Source organism: Limulus polyphemus, unplaced genomic scaffold, assembly GCF_000517525.1.
Source record: "Limulus polyphemus unplaced genomic scaffold, Limulus_polyphemus-2.1.2 Scaffold1854, whole genome shotgun sequence".
NCBI classification, from domain to species: domain Eukaryota; kingdom Metazoa; phylum Arthropoda; class Merostomata; order Xiphosura; family Limulidae; genus Limulus; species Limulus polyphemus.
This window is the reverse complement of record NW_013667464.1, coordinates 161,261-180,228: the sequence shown is the minus strand read 5'-3', so window position 1 is coordinate 180,228 and position 18,968 is coordinate 161,261. Positions and strand designations below refer to the sequence as shown.

Genomic DNA, 18,968 nt, shown 5'->3' with positions numbered 1-18,968 from the left:
CAGCAAATGCCCACATTAAATACTTTAACACTTATATAACAATATTAATTAATTTGCTTTCCATTTTTCCTGAATTAATTACAAGAAAAGCTTTCAGACAACAATGCACTTGTTGAGGACAAAAGTGATACTTGTTTTCAGTGTTACCAAACGAAATGGTACTGCAATATTACCACCTTCATTTTGGTTAAAAAACTTACTTGAACATCCACTTCTTTGTGTTTTTTGTCAGTTTTTTAGGAATTTCAAAACCAACAACACTTTCTAAGATGCTGAGATTACGGTTTCGTTCTGCTTCTACATCAACAAAATCGTCACTGGTTTCCTGTGGCAGTGTTGACTCAGCCTTCTCTTCTTGTTCTGTAAAAGTTGAAAAATCTGGATGAAATAGATTATTAATATAATCAAAAATTTAGATGTAAGTAATAAAAACAGAAATTTACAATAAAATTACACTTACTTTTTACCATCTGTAGGTATAAAATAATGGTATACATTGCTTATTAAACCTTAATACACTTACAAAGCTTTTTATCTTGTATGTATAGAATGAAGATTCTGACTGCTCAAACAGAGAATAAATCAAACTTAGAGAAAAGAAATGCAAGTGAAAAAGAAAATCTTTAATGACAGTGAATAATGTGTCATCAAGTTTACTTCACTGACTGGCCAGCCTATAGCTCTGTCTTCTTTAATTGGCTGCTGGGGTTGTAAAGAAGCCTCTTTGAAACATCTACATTGGATGATGAAAAAAACAGATTCTAATTGCAGAGAAATTGATAAAAGTATGGTAAACCAGACCAGAATCCAAAGCTGCATATATCACCAACTATTCCAAACAACATTTATAAGGATGAAAATCTCTAATTTAAATTAATTTATACAAGAATCTGAAATACCCTTCATAAAGGTCTTAGACACAGGACCAAAGTGATACAAATTTCTAGTATATCTTTACGTCCTTTCGACATCCATTTAACAAGAATGTGATATATAGAAAACTGAACAGAAATCTGGAAGAATATTACTTAAATATACCCAAATAAAAATTCATTTTATACTAGTTATGGAAGAGTGAAATGCATGACTATTTCAGTCTTCACAGAAACATGACTAATCAGCCACCTAGTTATGATACAAGACTTGAATCAACCACCTCGTTATGGTACCAGACTTGAGTTAACCACCTAGTTATGGTACCAGGCTTGAGTTAACCACCTAGTTATGGTACCAGGCTTGAGTTAACCACCTAGTTATGGTACCAGGCTTGAGTCAACCACCTAGTTATGGTACCAGACTTGAGTCAACCACCTAGTTATGGTACCAGACTTGAGTCAACCACCTAGTTATGGTACCAGACTTAAGTAAACCACTTAGTTATGGCACCAGGCTTGAGTCAACCACCTAGTTATGGCACCAGGCTTGAGTCAACCACCTAGTTATGGCACCAGGCTTGAGTCAACCACCTAGTTATGGCATTAAGGCTTGAGTCAACCACCTAGTTATGGCATCAGACTTGAGTCAACCACCTAGTTATGGTACCAGGCTTGAGTTAACCACCTAGTTATGGTACCAGACTTGAGTCAACCACCTAGTTATGGTACCAGACTTGAGTAAACCACCTAGTTATGGCACCAGGCTTGAGTCAACCACCTAGTTAAAGTACAAGGCTTGAGTCACCTACCTAATTATGATATATATAGTACTGTAGATTTGACTGTTAGTTTAGTGTTATATATTCAAGAGCTATTAACATCAAAGATATTTCCAAAGTCTCTACCGCTTTAGAAAGAAAACTATGACCATCCAAAACTTGGAATGAGAGATGAATAGGAAGAATAGTGAAGAAGGAATCAGATAATCAACCATTTTTGTTTTGGTTAGTATGATGTAGAAAAATTCAGTGTTTGGAGTAAAGAAGAAATAAGACAGACTATTTCTATTTGTTTTGATGATAAGTTACAAACTTTTCCTCATTTGCTATATAAAATGTGCTCAGAAAAAAATCTGTAGGTTTTTGGCTCACCTTGTTAGATTATAACAAGCAAACATAGTTTCTAATCAAATTAGCAGTGACAGAGAAAACACCTACTTACACTTGATTTATCTATTTCTTCACTGTATATTATTATCTTGAAAGATTTAAGGAACTTTTTCAAACTCTCCACATCTATTGAGAAGCTTACAAGTTTCCAAATACAAACAGAAAACTTTTATGTAAGAATATTAATTGGACAACTTTTGATGAACCACACATGTGATGTTAACATTTTCCTAATCTGAAAAAATATTTCTGATAGATACTCACCTCTTCCTCGTGTATCTAATTGAAAGATTTGGCACTAGTCTTGAGGCAACTTCACCTAATTTCTTGTGAATTAACATGAATTGCACCGTTCACGACAACGTCATCATGCCAAAAAAGTCCTCCAACAATAGGAGAGTGACACAGTTTCTATATGCAAAAAATTCCCCTTATACACTTACACTCATGGTAAGTTCATTCTGACAAGGCAAGACGAAATGTGCACCAGAAGATGGGGAAAATGTTAACTTTTGAGATGATAATTCACCTACGCACACAGTTTAGTTAGAATCCAACATTGAATTGGTGGAGAGACTGGTGCAAATTTTTTATCTAGATGAGCTCCCTTCATAGTGTCCGAAGGAAAGCTCATGGAGTGTGGCACCTAATGCCAGGGGGTCTATAGGACACATCCATAGGAGACCGCATCTTGTCTAAACCAGGGTATACTCCTCACCTTAAAAATAAGGGGAGAAAAGGCAACTGAGCCCCCATGTGTTGCAGGGACAGGCAGAATGAGAACATGACTGGCTGAACACTTGCACACAAGCAGTCCATGAGCCAATATGTATAGTGTGGTTAGGGCATGTTCAGACTATACCTTGTATGCTCACCTCAATTCTATTGATCAGACTGACTCTACGAGACAGACTCCAGCTGCAGGAGGATACATTAGTTATGCAGTATGGTTTCATATAGTATTTACTCACCTTGACTCTACTGAACAGCCTCTACACGACAAACTCCAACTACAGAAGAAGGGCACATTAGTGATGTAGTATAATTTTGTATAGTGTATGCTCACTTCAACTCTATAAGAGACTCCAGCTGCAGAAGGAGAGTACTGTAGTTATGCATTATGGTTTTGTAAAGTTTGTCTCACTTTAACTCTGCTGAACAGACTCTACATGATGCATTTCAGCTGCAGGAGGAGGGCACTGTAGGTATGCAAGATGGTTTCGTAAAGTTTATGTGATCACCTCAACTAAACAGTCTAGACAGACTCTGCAGGAGGATGGCACAACAGTTATGTGTTATTGCTTCATATAGTGTGTTCTCACTTCAACATTACTGAATAGACTCTATGGGACAGACTCCAGAAGGGCACAAGTGGTACTAGTTAATGTTTAGAGAGTGACCTGCACTATACTGGCAATGTCACCACTGCCCCACTTCTTACTGTATTGTGCTAAGCCTAAACAGTGCAGATTCTCCAAGGTTTACCACACATTGGCTAGGAACTGGTAAGTTGCAAGGGTCTCCTATGCTCCACTCATTGAAGAGAAAGAGAATTTGCATTGGGAAGACCAATAAAAGTGCCTAGATTCCAATCAGACCTCTAGCTGAAAAGGTATTTTACTGAATATGTGCAATGAGTTACCCCAAAACCTTATTTTTAAAAGCTAGCAAGCATGAGCAAAAGAATTGGGCAGAGTGCTTCCCTGGTGTTGGATTTCTCTATGATAATCTATGGAATAGGTACAGTCTGGATAGAACAACTGAGTGTGTGTATCTATATATACATACCTCAGGTGGTCTTTCAAAACACCCCATCTCATCAGTGGGCACTGGTAGAATCAGGGCAGATAGTGTGAGCACTTTCTGTTATCCTCACTCAATGCAGATTTTAGGTACGTATACCCTGGTAGCAACCAGCCAACTAGATCAGAAGAGAGAAAGCCTGGAGTTGAGAAAGGCATGCCCAACTAAGACCTAGAAGTGTACAGACCACTTGGATAGTAGAATGCAGAACCGCCGAGAGAGGCGGCACATGATCATGTTCTGAGCTCCCAGAAAATGGCAGGCAATAAAACAAACCTAATGTGAATGAGCCCAAAATTGCACGTCTAATCCCCAAAAGTAAAGTGTCCTCTCGGATGAATTATGGAGGAACTTACCATGGAAGTGACTTAGTGGAACATAACCGAATGATCCACCAGTCGGGCCAGAAATGGGAACATACCTGATGAAGAGCACTGATGTGGAGTGAACACTTGTCCTGTGTCCAAAGGAGGGTAGTGATGAAAAAGACGAAAATGGGAAACCAAAAACAGGAATAGAAGGTAAAGGGGCCCAATCCTCAGGCTGGCCAAATAGATAACAAGGACATAGAATTGAAAAAAGGAAAGAAAGTCTACAAGTCAAGATAAGAAGTATCACGAATACAAGTGGAAAGAGGCATTTGGATGTGAGAGAAGAGCTATTAGAGAAAGGAAACAGAAAATATCCTAATAACTAACAAGGAGGAAAGAAAAGGTAAACCCCAAGAATTGTGTATCACAGAGTGAAAAACATGAAATAATAAAGAACACAGGCAAAAGATAAAGAAATGAACATACCTGAGAATAAAATTCAAAAAAAGATTGGAAGGTTAAGGATTTTTCTCTAATGGTAAGGTACTAACCAAAGCAAATCAGGTTAAAGTTGTAGTCCAATACATCATTCCCAACTGAGAAGAAGTTCGGCTGACTGGACGGGAGAAAGAGGCCTAGGAAGTATGTGGTAATCCACAACACAATGAACAACAGCTGTTATGTTCCTGACAGTTAATGAGCCTCCAGAAGTCATAGTATAAATCAAGACCATGTATGAACAACGTCACTCACACAGAACCAGGTATAAGTCACTATCATTCAAGAATTCACGATTAAAAATTAAAGCTTTTGGAACAAAAGCCAAAGAAAATTAAAATTGAGGTATATGTTAACAATGCAAATCTCAACTGATTGAACTCAAATGAGAAATTTAAACACGTCTGTTCAGTACAATGCTGAGAAGTGCAATTCACATTAATTCATGTGAAATTAGGTGGGAGTTGGCTCAAGGCTAGTGGTATGCAAATCTTTTAGGCATGTGCATGAGGAAGGTAGATAAACTGTGTGAGGAGATGAGTTATTGTCTCAGAAGAGGTCACATTATGTTAAAAAAATTTCCTGCTTACAGCACCCTCTGGTGAAAAATATAAAATTTAATAGATCTCCAATGATCTATGAAACAAATTCTAGGCACCCTAGTGACACACACAAGAGAAGAAGAGATTAATGGTAAAAACTAATCATATAGTGTAGATGAAAAGACAAAAGTGAGATTTACTTTCCCACTTCTGTCAGTTTACAACCAAATATTCATGTAACAACAACACCAGAGAGGCAGGAAAACAGACATTACTACTCATCACATGTAGTTAAATAGTAAGTATTTTCTCCACTGTTCTGCAAACTTCATCATGTAAATTCATTAAGATGCATGTGATGTCCACAAAGACCATTACTGAGAAGAATTCCCATTTAAAACTGTGATCATGCTTTTCACCCTCCTTCATTGGTTTTTAAAATGTTCAAAGTCAATCAATAGACATAGTAACTATCACTTTTTTTAATTGTTTTGTATTCTACTTATCATGGTGAGAAATAAGATATGGTCAAAGATTACTCAAAACAAATAAATGGGAAAGAAAATATAATTTTTTCTGAACACTCCCTGTATATCATTACTCCATCTAAATGAGATTGATTTTTCAACAGAATACAGGATTCTAAACATCAAACACCTCAGACATCCTCATATTTAATAATTCAATGAACCAATGCAAGTTACCAGATTCTGACTTATCACTTTCTCCATCACTCTCAAGAAACTTTTCATCCATTCGAAATCGTTCATCATGCCCAAACCAATTCTGACGGTTCAGTAGCTGAAAATAAACAAATTTACTTCAATATTTTGGAAAGTTCATTATAACAACATCAATGTTTTAGGAAACATATGATTTGTTTAGTTTTGAAAAACTTAAATGTCATTCTATACATCTTGATAGGAGCATGTCTGTTTTAAAAATATCTTCTCACCATTTCACATTCTTACATTACATCTTAGAAACTTATCAAAACCTTAATTTTACAGTTACAATAACAAATATTTAAAATATAGGTTTGAAAATGGTGCTCAAAAATCAAAATCATTTTTTGATATACCCTTTTTCCTTTTGAACCTTCAAACTGAGATCTTATTCGGAACATTTCCTTGGATTTATCTATCTCATCACTGCCTTCTTCATCTTCCCCACTGCCATCAAATAATGTCAGTTTTCTCCTATCGTGGGATTTCTGTTGAAACTGCTTTCTGAAGTTATTCTGAACTTTATGGTCTTCTAAACAATCTTTTTTTTCATCATAAGTTGACTCTTCTTCAGAATCAAAAACTATTTTCTTATTCAAACTTTTTTCTGAATCCTGTATGGAATAGAATTTGGTTTATATTTTTTTTTTACTGTAAATGACTTTTTTTTTTCTAAATTATTAAACTCGGTAAAACATTTTTTTACTAACAAGTATAAATAAAAACTAAACTTTGGACTTAATTATTTCAGTTTAAATTTCTAAAAAAAAGTTACAATTTCAAATTTTGAAATAAACAAGTGGAGAAGGACTCAATTTCAGACACTGCATTTATTGTACTATACAAACAGGCATTTGTGCTTACCAAATTTCTAAATAAAATAAATTTATATAAACATTTAACTGCTTAAAAACCATTCCTGAGTGATAGTACTTGTAAAAGTGATAGAACTTTCACACCCTTCAAAAATTAGTTATACTTTCTGTGCTTCACTTCAGTGGCAAAGAATAGATAATAAGTTAGCCTAATCTCAAGTAAATTGTCTCCAAAAATTAACTACAAACCTTTCAAAGAAAAGATCTTTTCGTTAAACTTTTGACCCATTCTCCAGTTCTTGAGATAAAGGAGAGAGCCAAGTGAAAGAAAAAGCATTCACTTGTGACTGCCACATTACATATCTTTTTCAAAGTAGTCAGGCTATTTAGTAGAGTTGAATTTTCATAATAATCGTGCCATAAATTGTATTATTCTACCCCCTAGTCTGAATCTTTGACATAATTGGGCAAGAGCTCTTTATGTGATTATGAAGTATCTTTTACTTTTGAAAGCCAGGCAACATTGATGCAAGCATGTCATCAGAGCAGAATCTTGCAGGTGAGCACAGTGAAAACAAGCTGATTAATTTAGGCCTAGTTTACAAACAACATCAGAAACTTTTCCAGTATTCAAAACAAATTTTGATGAGCTGTTATCAGGAAAAGAAATGAGTTTCAGAAACTAGGTACATGCCTAGAAGGAGAAGTGGGGTGATAGGTATAAAAAACATATAGAAAAGATATGAGGTTCTTATTTTATTTCTAGCTTGTCATTATCGGTAATTTGAGTTCCTAATTCTTCCTAATTTGTAAGAAACTTTAGACTTTGTATTTGTACATCACAAACATAATTTGAACCAATGCTGCATTCAACATACCATGTGACATACAAAAATCAATATTTAGGTGAGTTCTTTTAATATTTACTTTTAAATTAAAAAATTAATTAATGTATAATACTAAAATTTGAATTATAATCTACAATTTGATACCAAACTTATTAACATAAATTCATAAAATAGTAGTTCAATAAAATTTTGAATGCAAGTCAACAAATGCAATGATAGGGTGAATAAACATCTTCAGTAGTACTAAACTTGACCAATTGGAAAAAAATGCAAACTGAGAACTAGGTACACAGCGTGTACCACATTTCCATCAATTTGTAAATCTTACTGATTTATTATTGATTCTTAAATTAAGATCAAAATCTTCAAAGAAATGTTAAACTTTAAGATTTATATGTAGGCATGGGGAAGTATGTTAAATATACTATGTGACATTACTAATTAATCAGATTTTAGTAAAACTGAAAACAGTAGAGGGGTGTAGTATAGACTAATTATTAACTGGTGATTTCAGAAATAAGATCATTTGTTGTCTTATAACCAGTCACTAATTATTCATCCTTGCTCTAGTTATGTTTTTTTTTCTTTTATCATGATAATGAAATAAAATGAGAGAAAGCATCGACATTTACTTACTGACATGAAACTATGCTTGTACAAGAAACTCTCAGTATAAGTAAGTGTAACTTAAAGTTTTGAACGGAATTACTGTATTAGAAAACTTCATCTCATCACTGTCTTCTCACTCATTTTATCAAGTAGTGTGGCATTGCAATGTAGTTGATAATTTTCTTTAAGAAAGTAAACAAGTATTGGGTCAAAATTAAAAGTTTTGTAAACATTACTGAAGATGTGGCTGCAAATTTAATTGTTTTCTTTATACTTCAACTGTACCAGTAAATTCATATTCTGTCAGATTTCCATAAAACAATCAACAATGCAACAAGGAACCTGAATTTGAAATAGAAGACTTTTAGAAAATTACTTGGAAAACAAAATACTAAAGTACTTTAGATAAATAAAAGACAAGTATACATTTAATGCTATAGAAGCAATTATCTAATAATATATGGAATTATCATCACATATATTTCAAATCAAATCCTACTTCTTGTTAAGAAACATTCTGAATGTGGTTCTATCATTATTTAACATTGCTTTTAATTTCAGCAAAAAGATAGTAACCTCAAAATTTATTACTGTGACTTCAAAGTTTTAATCCAGAAGCAGGTATAAAAAAAATATTAAAATTTTGTGGGCTTTGTTTTGAGAAAATATAATAATGGATTCCATTAGATTTATAGTATTGAGTTTAATGGGAGTCTATGCAATCTAGGCTTACAATCACAATATTGGATATCCTTACCACACTGTATAGTGCAGCTTTTATTGCCATCTGTTGAGCCTTGTTTTGTTTCTTCCAATTTTCTAGGGAAATGAGTCGTTTCTCATTGTCTGTCTGATGCTTATTCCAGGATTCATGGAAATCAGTCCTTTCAGAATTAAACTCCTGACTTCCTGAAAAGTTTGATTTTGATCGAAATTTTTTGACATCAGTTCCATTTTCATTCAAAACCTGACTTTTGGCCAACTCTCCTCGTGTTTTGTGGTTCCTTTTATTAAAAACTGTGTTTAAATCAGGTCCATTCTTCACAGTTACTTTGGGTGTTTTTTCTATTGGTGTGATTTTGTTAAAAGTCTTAGGCTTTTTGGAAACAAAATTGTAATGATCAGTTGTAAAAAACTGATCACCATCATCATCAACAGAAAACAAGTCCAAGGTAGCTTGTTTTAAATCTAGCAAGCCAGATTTTGATTTTTTGTCTGCCAGAGTATACCTTGCTGTTTCCTTAGTGGCTGATGGCTGTACATAGGTTAATTTTCTTGTATTGTCAATGGGTTTGTGATGACTGATTATTTCATCAGTGTCAGCAGAATCAGTAGAACTGTCAGAACTACTAGATAATTTTTTGCTTGGATTAGTTCCATATAATTCTGAAAGAGCATTCTTCTTCTTTATCACAGATCCAGTTCCACCAAACTTTGGCAGATTCCCAGGCCGGCTTTCTTCATCGGATGAATGGTTAATTAACTCAGTACAAAGCATACCTTTTTGGTCATGGCTTCTCTTAGTAACATGACTTTTTTCTTTACAAGAATTCCCTTTCTTAATTTTATCTCCAGCTTCCCTTTTACTTTTGTCCTCAAAAACCTGACCACTGTTGTTCTTGCTTGTTGACCAACACAAAGACTTCACAGCAGGTTGTTTATCTTCCTCATCATTAAAGTAAATTTTATTTCTATTAGTCTGCAAATAAACATTAAGAAAAAAGAAATCCAAACATTTTTTCTCTCTAATTTAATGCTACTACAACTAAGTAGAATAATTCTATGAGTAAAAAGAAATAATGATATTTTAAAGACAATTTTTTTAATAATTCGGTACTTAACTAACAAATATACACACCATAATTACAATATGCAGAGCATGTTAGTAAGAATGTATGCAAATAACTTTTGTGTAAGACAGTTATATGAATATTACTTTAAATATAGGTGTGAAATTCAAATTATCCCAAAGCCAGGGACAACAAGATTTGCCAGACAGACACCTATATTTGCCATTATACTTTGCCTGATGGACAAGTAATTTGTTTTTTGCAGTATTTGGTATATTGTTAGAAAAACACTCCAGGTAGATTAAAAGGGAACCACACAAATTACTGAAATTTCTTAACTGCAGAAGACTCACACATACACGTGTACATTTAAAAATGCATATTTCATACACCTGAAATCAAAAACTATATACAAAAATATACCTATCCCTTTAACTCTATGGTGCCCAGAAGGGTGCATCCTATCCCCAAGATCAAAACAGCACCACTAAATTAAAAATATACTTCAAACTTAAAATTTATTCCATAAAAAAGTTTTACATGAAAATAAATCATACATTTTGACATTGGGTTGGTTTCAGTACATTTGAAACATAAACATTAGTAGTTGAAATTTCCTGTTTTTTTTGCAACCTTCACATGACACTCAGAGTCAAAAAAGTAAAAATAGTGCTAATTTGAACCTTGTAGCTTCAGTACAAGTGTAGTTTTATCAATTTTAGCCAATCACTGTTTCTTAACTTCAGTTGTCACAGTGTGATCCAATTGCCTATCTCAATTTTACAGTTAATTCTGAAATCCTTAGTAACACACACACATTTAAGTTAATGCAACGATACTATTACATTGATTTTGTTTACAGTAAGAGCCCGGTAAAGTTTGACTGCCAGCTCTAGCAAGAATATATATATCATAGCCAAAATCACAAAAAGCTTTAAACTGTTACACATTAAACATTATTTTAGTTTGCAGTAGCAGTAATGTAAACATTTTCTTTGTCAGTTGATATATGGAATATTCAACATGATGTGCTATGAATTCTTGATGATTAAATGTTAAAACCATAAATTGGATGAATACACACACATATGACAAGATCAGAAGCAAAATGCTGTATATACATTGAAATTCCTGACAAAATTGAGTTGCCAGTGACATTGTATTGATGGATGTGTAGCATTTCAACTACAGATTTTCTAAAATATGAAACAAATAATACAGTTAGATTTTGAGGTTTTCATATTCAATTAAAACAAGGTTATATCAAATCAGTATAACTGATTAGTGTTATAGCTCATGAAAATAATCAACTTATCAAAACTAGTGTACCTTTAACTGAATATATTCTTTACTTATTATTACGAGTTACAATCACAACCAATATAACTTAGATTTAGACTGCTTTAATAATTTTGTGTTTCAGATTATTACTGTTTTCAATCATTTCAAGCCATCAGAACGCTGTCCTCTCACAAATATTTTTATCTTTGAAACTGAGGATTTTTTAATTTTGAGTTCAAATTAACGGTTAAATTGAAACTAAACAAAAGATACTGTTTCCTTATGATGTTGGAACTGAGTTTGTGACTGGAAAACTTCTGGCTGTTTTTCAGAGGAATGCTTATGATTACTTTTGGAATCTTGTTCTTCCCTTTCACGTTGCAGCCTAAAAAAAAATTATGTTAATATCAATCAAAAAACTACATTAATTTTGTATAAGTTAACATTTTCCTAAACTGAAAATATATTTCCAATAGATACTTACCTCTATCACAAAATAGCTTTTCTTGATTAGCACTGCCCTCTATTGGTGCAAATTTTCAAAGCTTGCCACAAGCCTTTCACCTCCAGCTTCTGCATATCCACATGTAAAATATTATGCACAGTGCTCCACCAATAAGCGCACAACACAACCCCTATTGTAACCAGTACCCTCTCCACATTTACACTTGTTAATCACTTCGAGATTGGTCATAGCACCAACACCACATATCACTGGAAGTGGGGAGGCTGGATGGGAAATGTGAGAGCATAACACAACCCCTATTGTAACCAGTACCATCTCCACATTTACACTTGTTAATCACTTCGAGATTGGTCATAGCACCTACACCACATATCACTAGAAGTGGGGAGGTTGGATGGGAAATGTGAGAGGAGATAAGTATCTATCAAAATACATTTTCAGTTTAGAAAAATGTTAGCTTTTGACATGATATCTTACCTCCTCTCATAAAATAGCTAGAATCCCACATTGAACTGGTGGGGGGCCCAGTGAAAAAAACGATACCCCTTTAGGAAGCACCCAAAGAGAGACCATGAGATGTTGTACCAAAAAAGAAAATATCACACCACAGTGGGAGACCACACCACAACTGCTGCAAGTATACTCTTTGCTCTTTTATGATTGTTCTACAAACATAAAAGGCAGAAAAACATGAAGGAATCCCATAATCGATGGACATTTGCTGTTATGTTAAACTTATATTAAAGTTTTTCTTCATTACCCATTCAAGCCGTCTCCAAGCATTATTAATCCCATAATATGTATCACCTATTAATGGGTCCCCTAGGTGTAAAGTGGCTAGGGCGTGACAGACCGTAGTGGTAGTTCAACCTCATCCAACACCTGGGGGCATCTGGAATTGTACATCAGTTCTGTGGTAGGCAGAAGATCACCAACTTCCAGAACAAACACTCATGGACACGAGTAAAGCAGGCAGGGATTGCTGCCCACCTATGATGCTCCATGGCATTGAGGCTCTTCCTATTGCAGACCAGATGTACAATTCCAGATGCCAACAGGTTTTGGTTGTAGAAATATGCCGTATTAATATATATATATATATATATATATATATGTAGTACCCAGATGAATCAGATATTGTGTAGGTGTGAGGAATGACTCCTCCACTTTGATGAGCCAAACCACTCTGGCAGTCTCAAAGAAGAAACTGAGTGTGAACAGCAGATTTAACCAGAAAGTAAGCCAAAAGTAACCAGTCATCCACAAGATAATGGAAATTAAGGCCTCTGGCATTAAGCAGTTGAGCAAATGACCAGACAACTCAGCAGAAGGCATAAGGAGCCGAGGCCAGGCCAAATAGTACAGCCCGAAACTGATAAACAAAATGGAAGAAATCTTGGAATGCCTGGGAGATTGGAATGTGTAGATAGGCATCCAACATGTTGACCTTCATCATACCTGGGAGTAACAACCCACTGAAGAGTTAAGTAAGACTCCATCATGAATTTGGGTATGACCAGGAAATGGTTCAGGTACGATAAATCTGTAATAGGTCGCCAATCTCTCTCGTCTTTTTGGGTATGATGAACAGATGGGGGTAAAACCCTGGATGAGAAGGTTCTGTGGCCTCTTTCTGAAGTAAGTCCTGTCTGAACCATCTCCTGTAGATGCCGGCAAGAAACAGGATCCTTTTTTTTGGTGTGTGTGTAAGGGGGGGGGTGGAAATGAAGGGTCAGATCCCCTGAAAGAACCTGGTAATCATGAAGGTTGTGTCATGCTCCTATTGGTGGAGAGCTGCTGCATAATCATTTACATGTGTATATGCAGAAGCGGGAGGTGGAAGGCTAGCGGGAGCACTGAAAATTTGCTCTGATAGGGGGACAGTACTAATTGAGTAAAGCTATTTTGTGAAAGGAAGTAAGATATCATATGGGAAAGTATGTTTTAATTTTTCCTGAGTCTGTGTGTTCAATAGCAAAATGATAAAAAATATTTAATGATTCCATGCAGATAATCTTTCAGCAATTCTATAAAACAGCTTTGAACTAGTACTAAATAATGAAACAAAATACTAGATTTTAAAGCAATTTATCCTACGAGAAGGCTGAATTTGACCACAAAATTACAAACCTTCTACAACTCCTATCTAGCATAGAAGTGAGCTGATCTAGTTTGGATGCCTTCCTAGTGCATTCAACCTATATAAGACAATTTTTCTATTGGTCAACCAGTAGTTTTTCAGTATAACATTAAAGGTGAACAAGAGACCTTTCGGTCCATCTAGACTGCCCTATCTGCTAAATAAAACTAAACAATGAAAATCTCAAAGTCAGCCCTTATCATTCAAATATTTATCAAGCCTTCCCTTAAATTAACTGTATCAAACACATCTGAAGGCAACCCATTCCAGAGACCAACAACCATGTTAGAAAAATGACGTTGTTTAGCTGAAGATGACTCCTACTCTGCCAAAACATAAATTTGTGTACCCTATTTGTGTAGTTGTAACACTACCAACTCCATTAGCAATCTTATACACCTCAATCCCATCCTCTCTAACTCACAGAAAAGTAAAACAAGCAGAAAGTAGTAAATTCTTTAAAATTCTTATTAAAAGTTGAGATATTTGTAAAACTAAAAGCATGTGGATGTGAAAATGCACCTACCTCTGTAAAAAACTTTCTTTAGCTAACTGTATCAAAATTTTTTGCCCCTTCCAGCTCGTCTGATTATAAACACTGATACCTGTAAAAAAAAATTAATAACCATGAGTTCAAGAAACACAAGATATACAAATACCTATATATAGTTTCTACAATGTGAAGTAAAGCATAAAAAACACTTTAGTTTAATAGCTGATTATAAATGAAACCTGCACTACATGAGCTTACCATTTCTTCTCACATACTTCATTCCTTTTATTACCAGGTGTGTATATACATAAACAGCAATGCTTTACTTCTTATGTTTGTTGTATTCTCTGAAACTTCTAATACAATCATCATTTTGAAACCCTTTTTTGGAAACTATTACCAAAATTGAATGTAGTGTTTCATATTTATTTAACATATCTCATATACAAAAATTTTAATCTTGAAGTTACCACTGTTAACCAGATGAAGCCTCCAATGTTTTATCAAAAGTAATAATAATACCAGAAGTTTTTTTTTTCACATGACCAAAATTTCCCTGTTTGTTAATAATTCACTAATAAGTTCATTCACAAAATATTAAAATTAATTATTACAAAGAACAAGATGACCCTTTTAATTTCCAACTTCCAAGTGTTTCAACTTGAACTTGTTGAAGATAATGTCTTCAAAGTTCAACGACTTCATTAGTTCCAATATATATCAACCAATTAATATTACACATAATACATTATCTAAATATACTTACATTTGGCCAAACAATCATCAGAAATTTTAAGATCTACATATGCAAATCTTGTGACGTTACTATTTTCATAAGTTTTTTCGCGAATTTCCACACCACAGATTTCCCCAAATCTTGAAAACTTTTCTTTAATATCATTTTCTTGAACAGTTGGAGATATACCTCCGATAAACAACCTTTTCTGGTTTACCATTATATGTCAGTTGTTATTTCAATCTGAACAAATTTAAGTGACTAAAGTATAAATTAAACATTGAATTATACCTTCATTCATGAAAACAAATAATATTAACAGGGCAACAAATCACACTTTTCTCACATTTGGTACACATGCCATGAACAACTACGTATCGTTTGCAGCTCCCTCGAGCGGATTTTATATTATTGTATAATATTTATTTTACACAGCTCAAGCTGGAAAGGGATCAAAATTTTCAAATGTTAAACCATTCACCCAGTTAGATTTTCCCTCTAATTTCTTCGTTATTACTTACGATGATTTGGGTTATGGAATGATTTATTATTTTATTGCTTGACTACTCTGTGATACTTCTACTCATCTCTTCCAAACGTTTTGTTTTTAAGTTTAATTTACGAAATATCAACCTCATGTGTTTATAAGTATAAAAATTTATTTAATCTAAAGAACACTCATTTTTTATTATTGTTGCGTATCTGGTCGTTTCTTAATTTCTGGTATAAATTCTTCCCGAGGAACTTCAGCGACACAAGTCCTTTCTTAAATAAAACTAGTTTATTCTCTTTCAATACAACTTTGCAACACACAGAATTTCCACAGTCATTTTAACTTAAACACACGCTATAATTCACAACGATTCATGCACTTTACTTATGGTCACTACCGCTCACTTGACACAATTATCTGTCTATATGCAATTATTATCTCCGCTTTATTTGCCGGGCTTATATACTAAAATAGAGGGCGCCTAGAAAAGACTAGAGTTGCCAGGAAAAGTCATGATCCTTCTAGAAACTCATAACGTTAGCCAGCGTCACGTGACTTCCGCTGTGTTACTCTATTGTCGTAACATTATTAATTGAAACCCATATGAACATACAACTTAGATATATTCCCCAGGATCAAAATATCAGTAAATATTTTTGCAAGATTTAAATTATATAAATTTTAGACTGATCATCATATTAGTCGGTATTTTAGAGATATAGCTTATTCTTATGATATAATGCTTTAAAAATAACACAAGTTTTTGGTCTTAAATCAATTCAATTTATATTATCATTACAAACTTTACAGATCAGATTTTAAAATGCGTTCACTTTTAAAACGTACAAAGCTCTTTTTCTTATTTAACTACGTTGAATTATCATAAAAAAAAAACCGATTAACAATTTGTTTTAAAAGAAAGGTTCCAATAAACTATTTTATCTCGAGTTTGTTTATCTTACTATCACTGGCTTATCTTGAAGGCCTTGATATAAAGGCCACAACTGTATGATACATGCGGATTCAAATGGTTTTTCAACAAGAAGAGAGAGAGAGAGACTTGTTGTTGTTTTTTTAAGTACAAGCCTACATAATGGACTATCTGTATTCCTCCCACCACATGTATCGAATCCTGATTTTACGCTGAACCACTGGAGAGCAACAGAGTGAGAGAGAGAGATAAGTACCTTTAAAAGATATCCACATGTGTTGAGCAAAATAGAGAAAAAACCCTTCTAAACAAATCTACAACAAATTGGTGAAAAACAAAGAAATTGTTAATTTCTCACTTGTTCGGCGCGAAGTTTTGAAGTTATGGTACCCTGTATATGAATCCGAAGATTCCCGTTGTCACAAGAATGGACAAGTGCGCTATGTGAGTGACTATGAAATCTTATTAATCGGTTAGATAAAACTGCATCAAAAGTTAGCAATGAATGCTACACCTCTAGCCTGACAGTTCAAAATTAGAGGCGACTATGCAGAGATAAATTCTATGAAGGTTTTTGCGAAGTTCTAAAACAAAACAAAAATTCTCTTTTGATTCTTTCAGAATAAAAAGCTCACTCGTTTTTGACAGAATTTGATTGAAATTATCTTAGAGAAGTTGGCTGTATATTTTCTGTGCTTTGAACCTTGTAGCACAAAGAGCTAATATTTTTTTTCGAGTCCTTTGTGCAAGAAAGTACCAGAATTCCGATGTTTACGATGTAAACACATCACATAATGGACTTTTCCTTGAATAAAATTGAAAAAATATTAATAACATGATAAACAAAACAACAGAATAATCACAACAAACGCGCCCCCAGTGGTACAGCGGTATGTCTGCGGACTTACAACGCTAGAAACCGGGTTTCGATACCCGTGGTGGGCAGAGCACAGATAGCCCTTGTGTAGCTTTGTGCATAATTAAAAACAAACACACAAACACAACAAATGTACTATATTTATTACATAGGTTGAGATTTTTTTGTATGTTTTGAAGAGAAGGTAGCTAGTCATCACCAACCACCGCCAACTCTTGGGCTACTCTTTTATCAACGAATAGTGGGATTGACTGTAACATATAACGGCCCCACGGTTGAAAGGGCGAGAATATTTGGTGAGATGAAGATTCGAACCCGCGACTCTCAGATTGCGAGTCTAGCGCCCTAACTACCTGGCCTGTAGGTTGAGTTGTTTGTTTGAAGTTAAGCACAAAGTTACACAATGGGCTATCTGTGCTCTGCTCAATACGAGTATCGAAACCCAGATTCTAGCGTTGTAAGTCCGCAGACATACCGCTGTGTAATTGGGGGGCTGTAGGTTGAGAACTGATAGTTGCTTAAATTCGATATTTGCATACATTATATACATATTGTGTGTTGTAGACCAAAGTAACTAATCATAAGAATAGGAAAACAAAGTTGTTGTTGTTGTTGTTTTTTACGATGAAACCTTCTTTTTAACAGAACTGTGACCAAATTTTGCTATAGCATAAGAAAAAAATTCATGATGTCAGAAAAACGCGTAGGTTCAATAAGTCTTAATATTGTTACGTAACTGCTTGTTTGTAATTTTCCGTAGAAATTGTTTTCGAGAAACTTCAGCGATACGAGTTCTTTCTTAATTAAAACTAGTTTATTCTTTCTGGTTACAAACTTTGTAATACACTTAATTTCCACAGTCATTTTAAACTTAACTGCTTTTATAAACAGACGCTATAATGCACAGTGATTCACACACTTTACTTACGGTACCTACTGCTCGCTTGGCTCGATTATTATTCTTCAATCTTTCTCCGGCTTATATACTAAAAAAGACGGTGTCTAGCAAACTCTGGGGCATTCGTGAGGTTGCCCGCTAAGTCACGGTCCTTCTAGAAACTCCAGCGCCCATGCTCCCAGTGTCGCGTGACTTCCGCTGTCGTAACAATATAAAACAAGTTAATTAAAAAGTGTTAATTTAAGAAGGGGAATAGGGATCGTCAAAAAGAGTACAGAAATTAGTTGAATCAAAATGCAAAGCTTATATTTCAACTAGGGAATCTAAAAAAAGTTAACAAACTAAGCTGGAAACACTCTTTCCATTATATTCTTAAGCTACAAATCCATATTTTAACTCCATGTTAGTGCAGTCAAAATAGGGATTTGTAGCTTGAGGAAATAAGGTAGACATTATTTTCAGCCTATTTTCATACCTTTCTTTTGAGTCTCTAGATGTAGGCTTAAACATAAAATATTTACATTATGATACAATTTGTTTATGTTCTTTTTTGATGATTCCCATTCCCCTTTTTAAATTAACAAGTTTTAATTATTTCAATTTCGATGACGAGGAACCCACTTTGAGACTAATAATGGCTGGAGACGGCTTGAATGGGTAATGAAGAA

At 34.2% G+C, this 18,968-nt stretch overlaps 1 protein-coding gene across 2 annotated transcripts in view; it reads right to left on the bottom strand.

Annotated features, from left to right (window-relative positions):
- Window positions 1-15,488, bottom strand: part of LOC106465164 (nucleolar protein 8-like) — a 28,186-nt gene extending 12,698 nt beyond the window's left edge. For both annotated transcript variants that reach the window (XM_013925366.2, XM_022392997.1), the window contains exons 1-7: window positions 15,132-15,488; window positions 14,399-14,477; window positions 11,540-11,651; window positions 8,953-9,894; window positions 6,280-6,537; window positions 5,903-5,999; window positions 201-360 (exon numbers count right to left, since the gene is read on the bottom strand). In XM_013925366.2, the coding sequence (XP_013780820.1) occupies window positions 201-360; window positions 5,903-5,999; window positions 6,280-6,537; window positions 8,953-9,894; window positions 11,540-11,651; window positions 14,399-14,477; window positions 15,132-15,321 (1,838 nt within the window). In that variant the 5' untranslated portion in view covers window positions 15,322-15,488. The remainder of the gene's footprint in view (window positions 1-200; window positions 361-5,902; window positions 6,000-6,279; window positions 6,538-8,952; window positions 9,895-11,539; window positions 11,652-14,398; window positions 14,478-15,131) is intronic.
- Window positions 15,489-18,968: the final 3,480 nt, after the last annotated feature.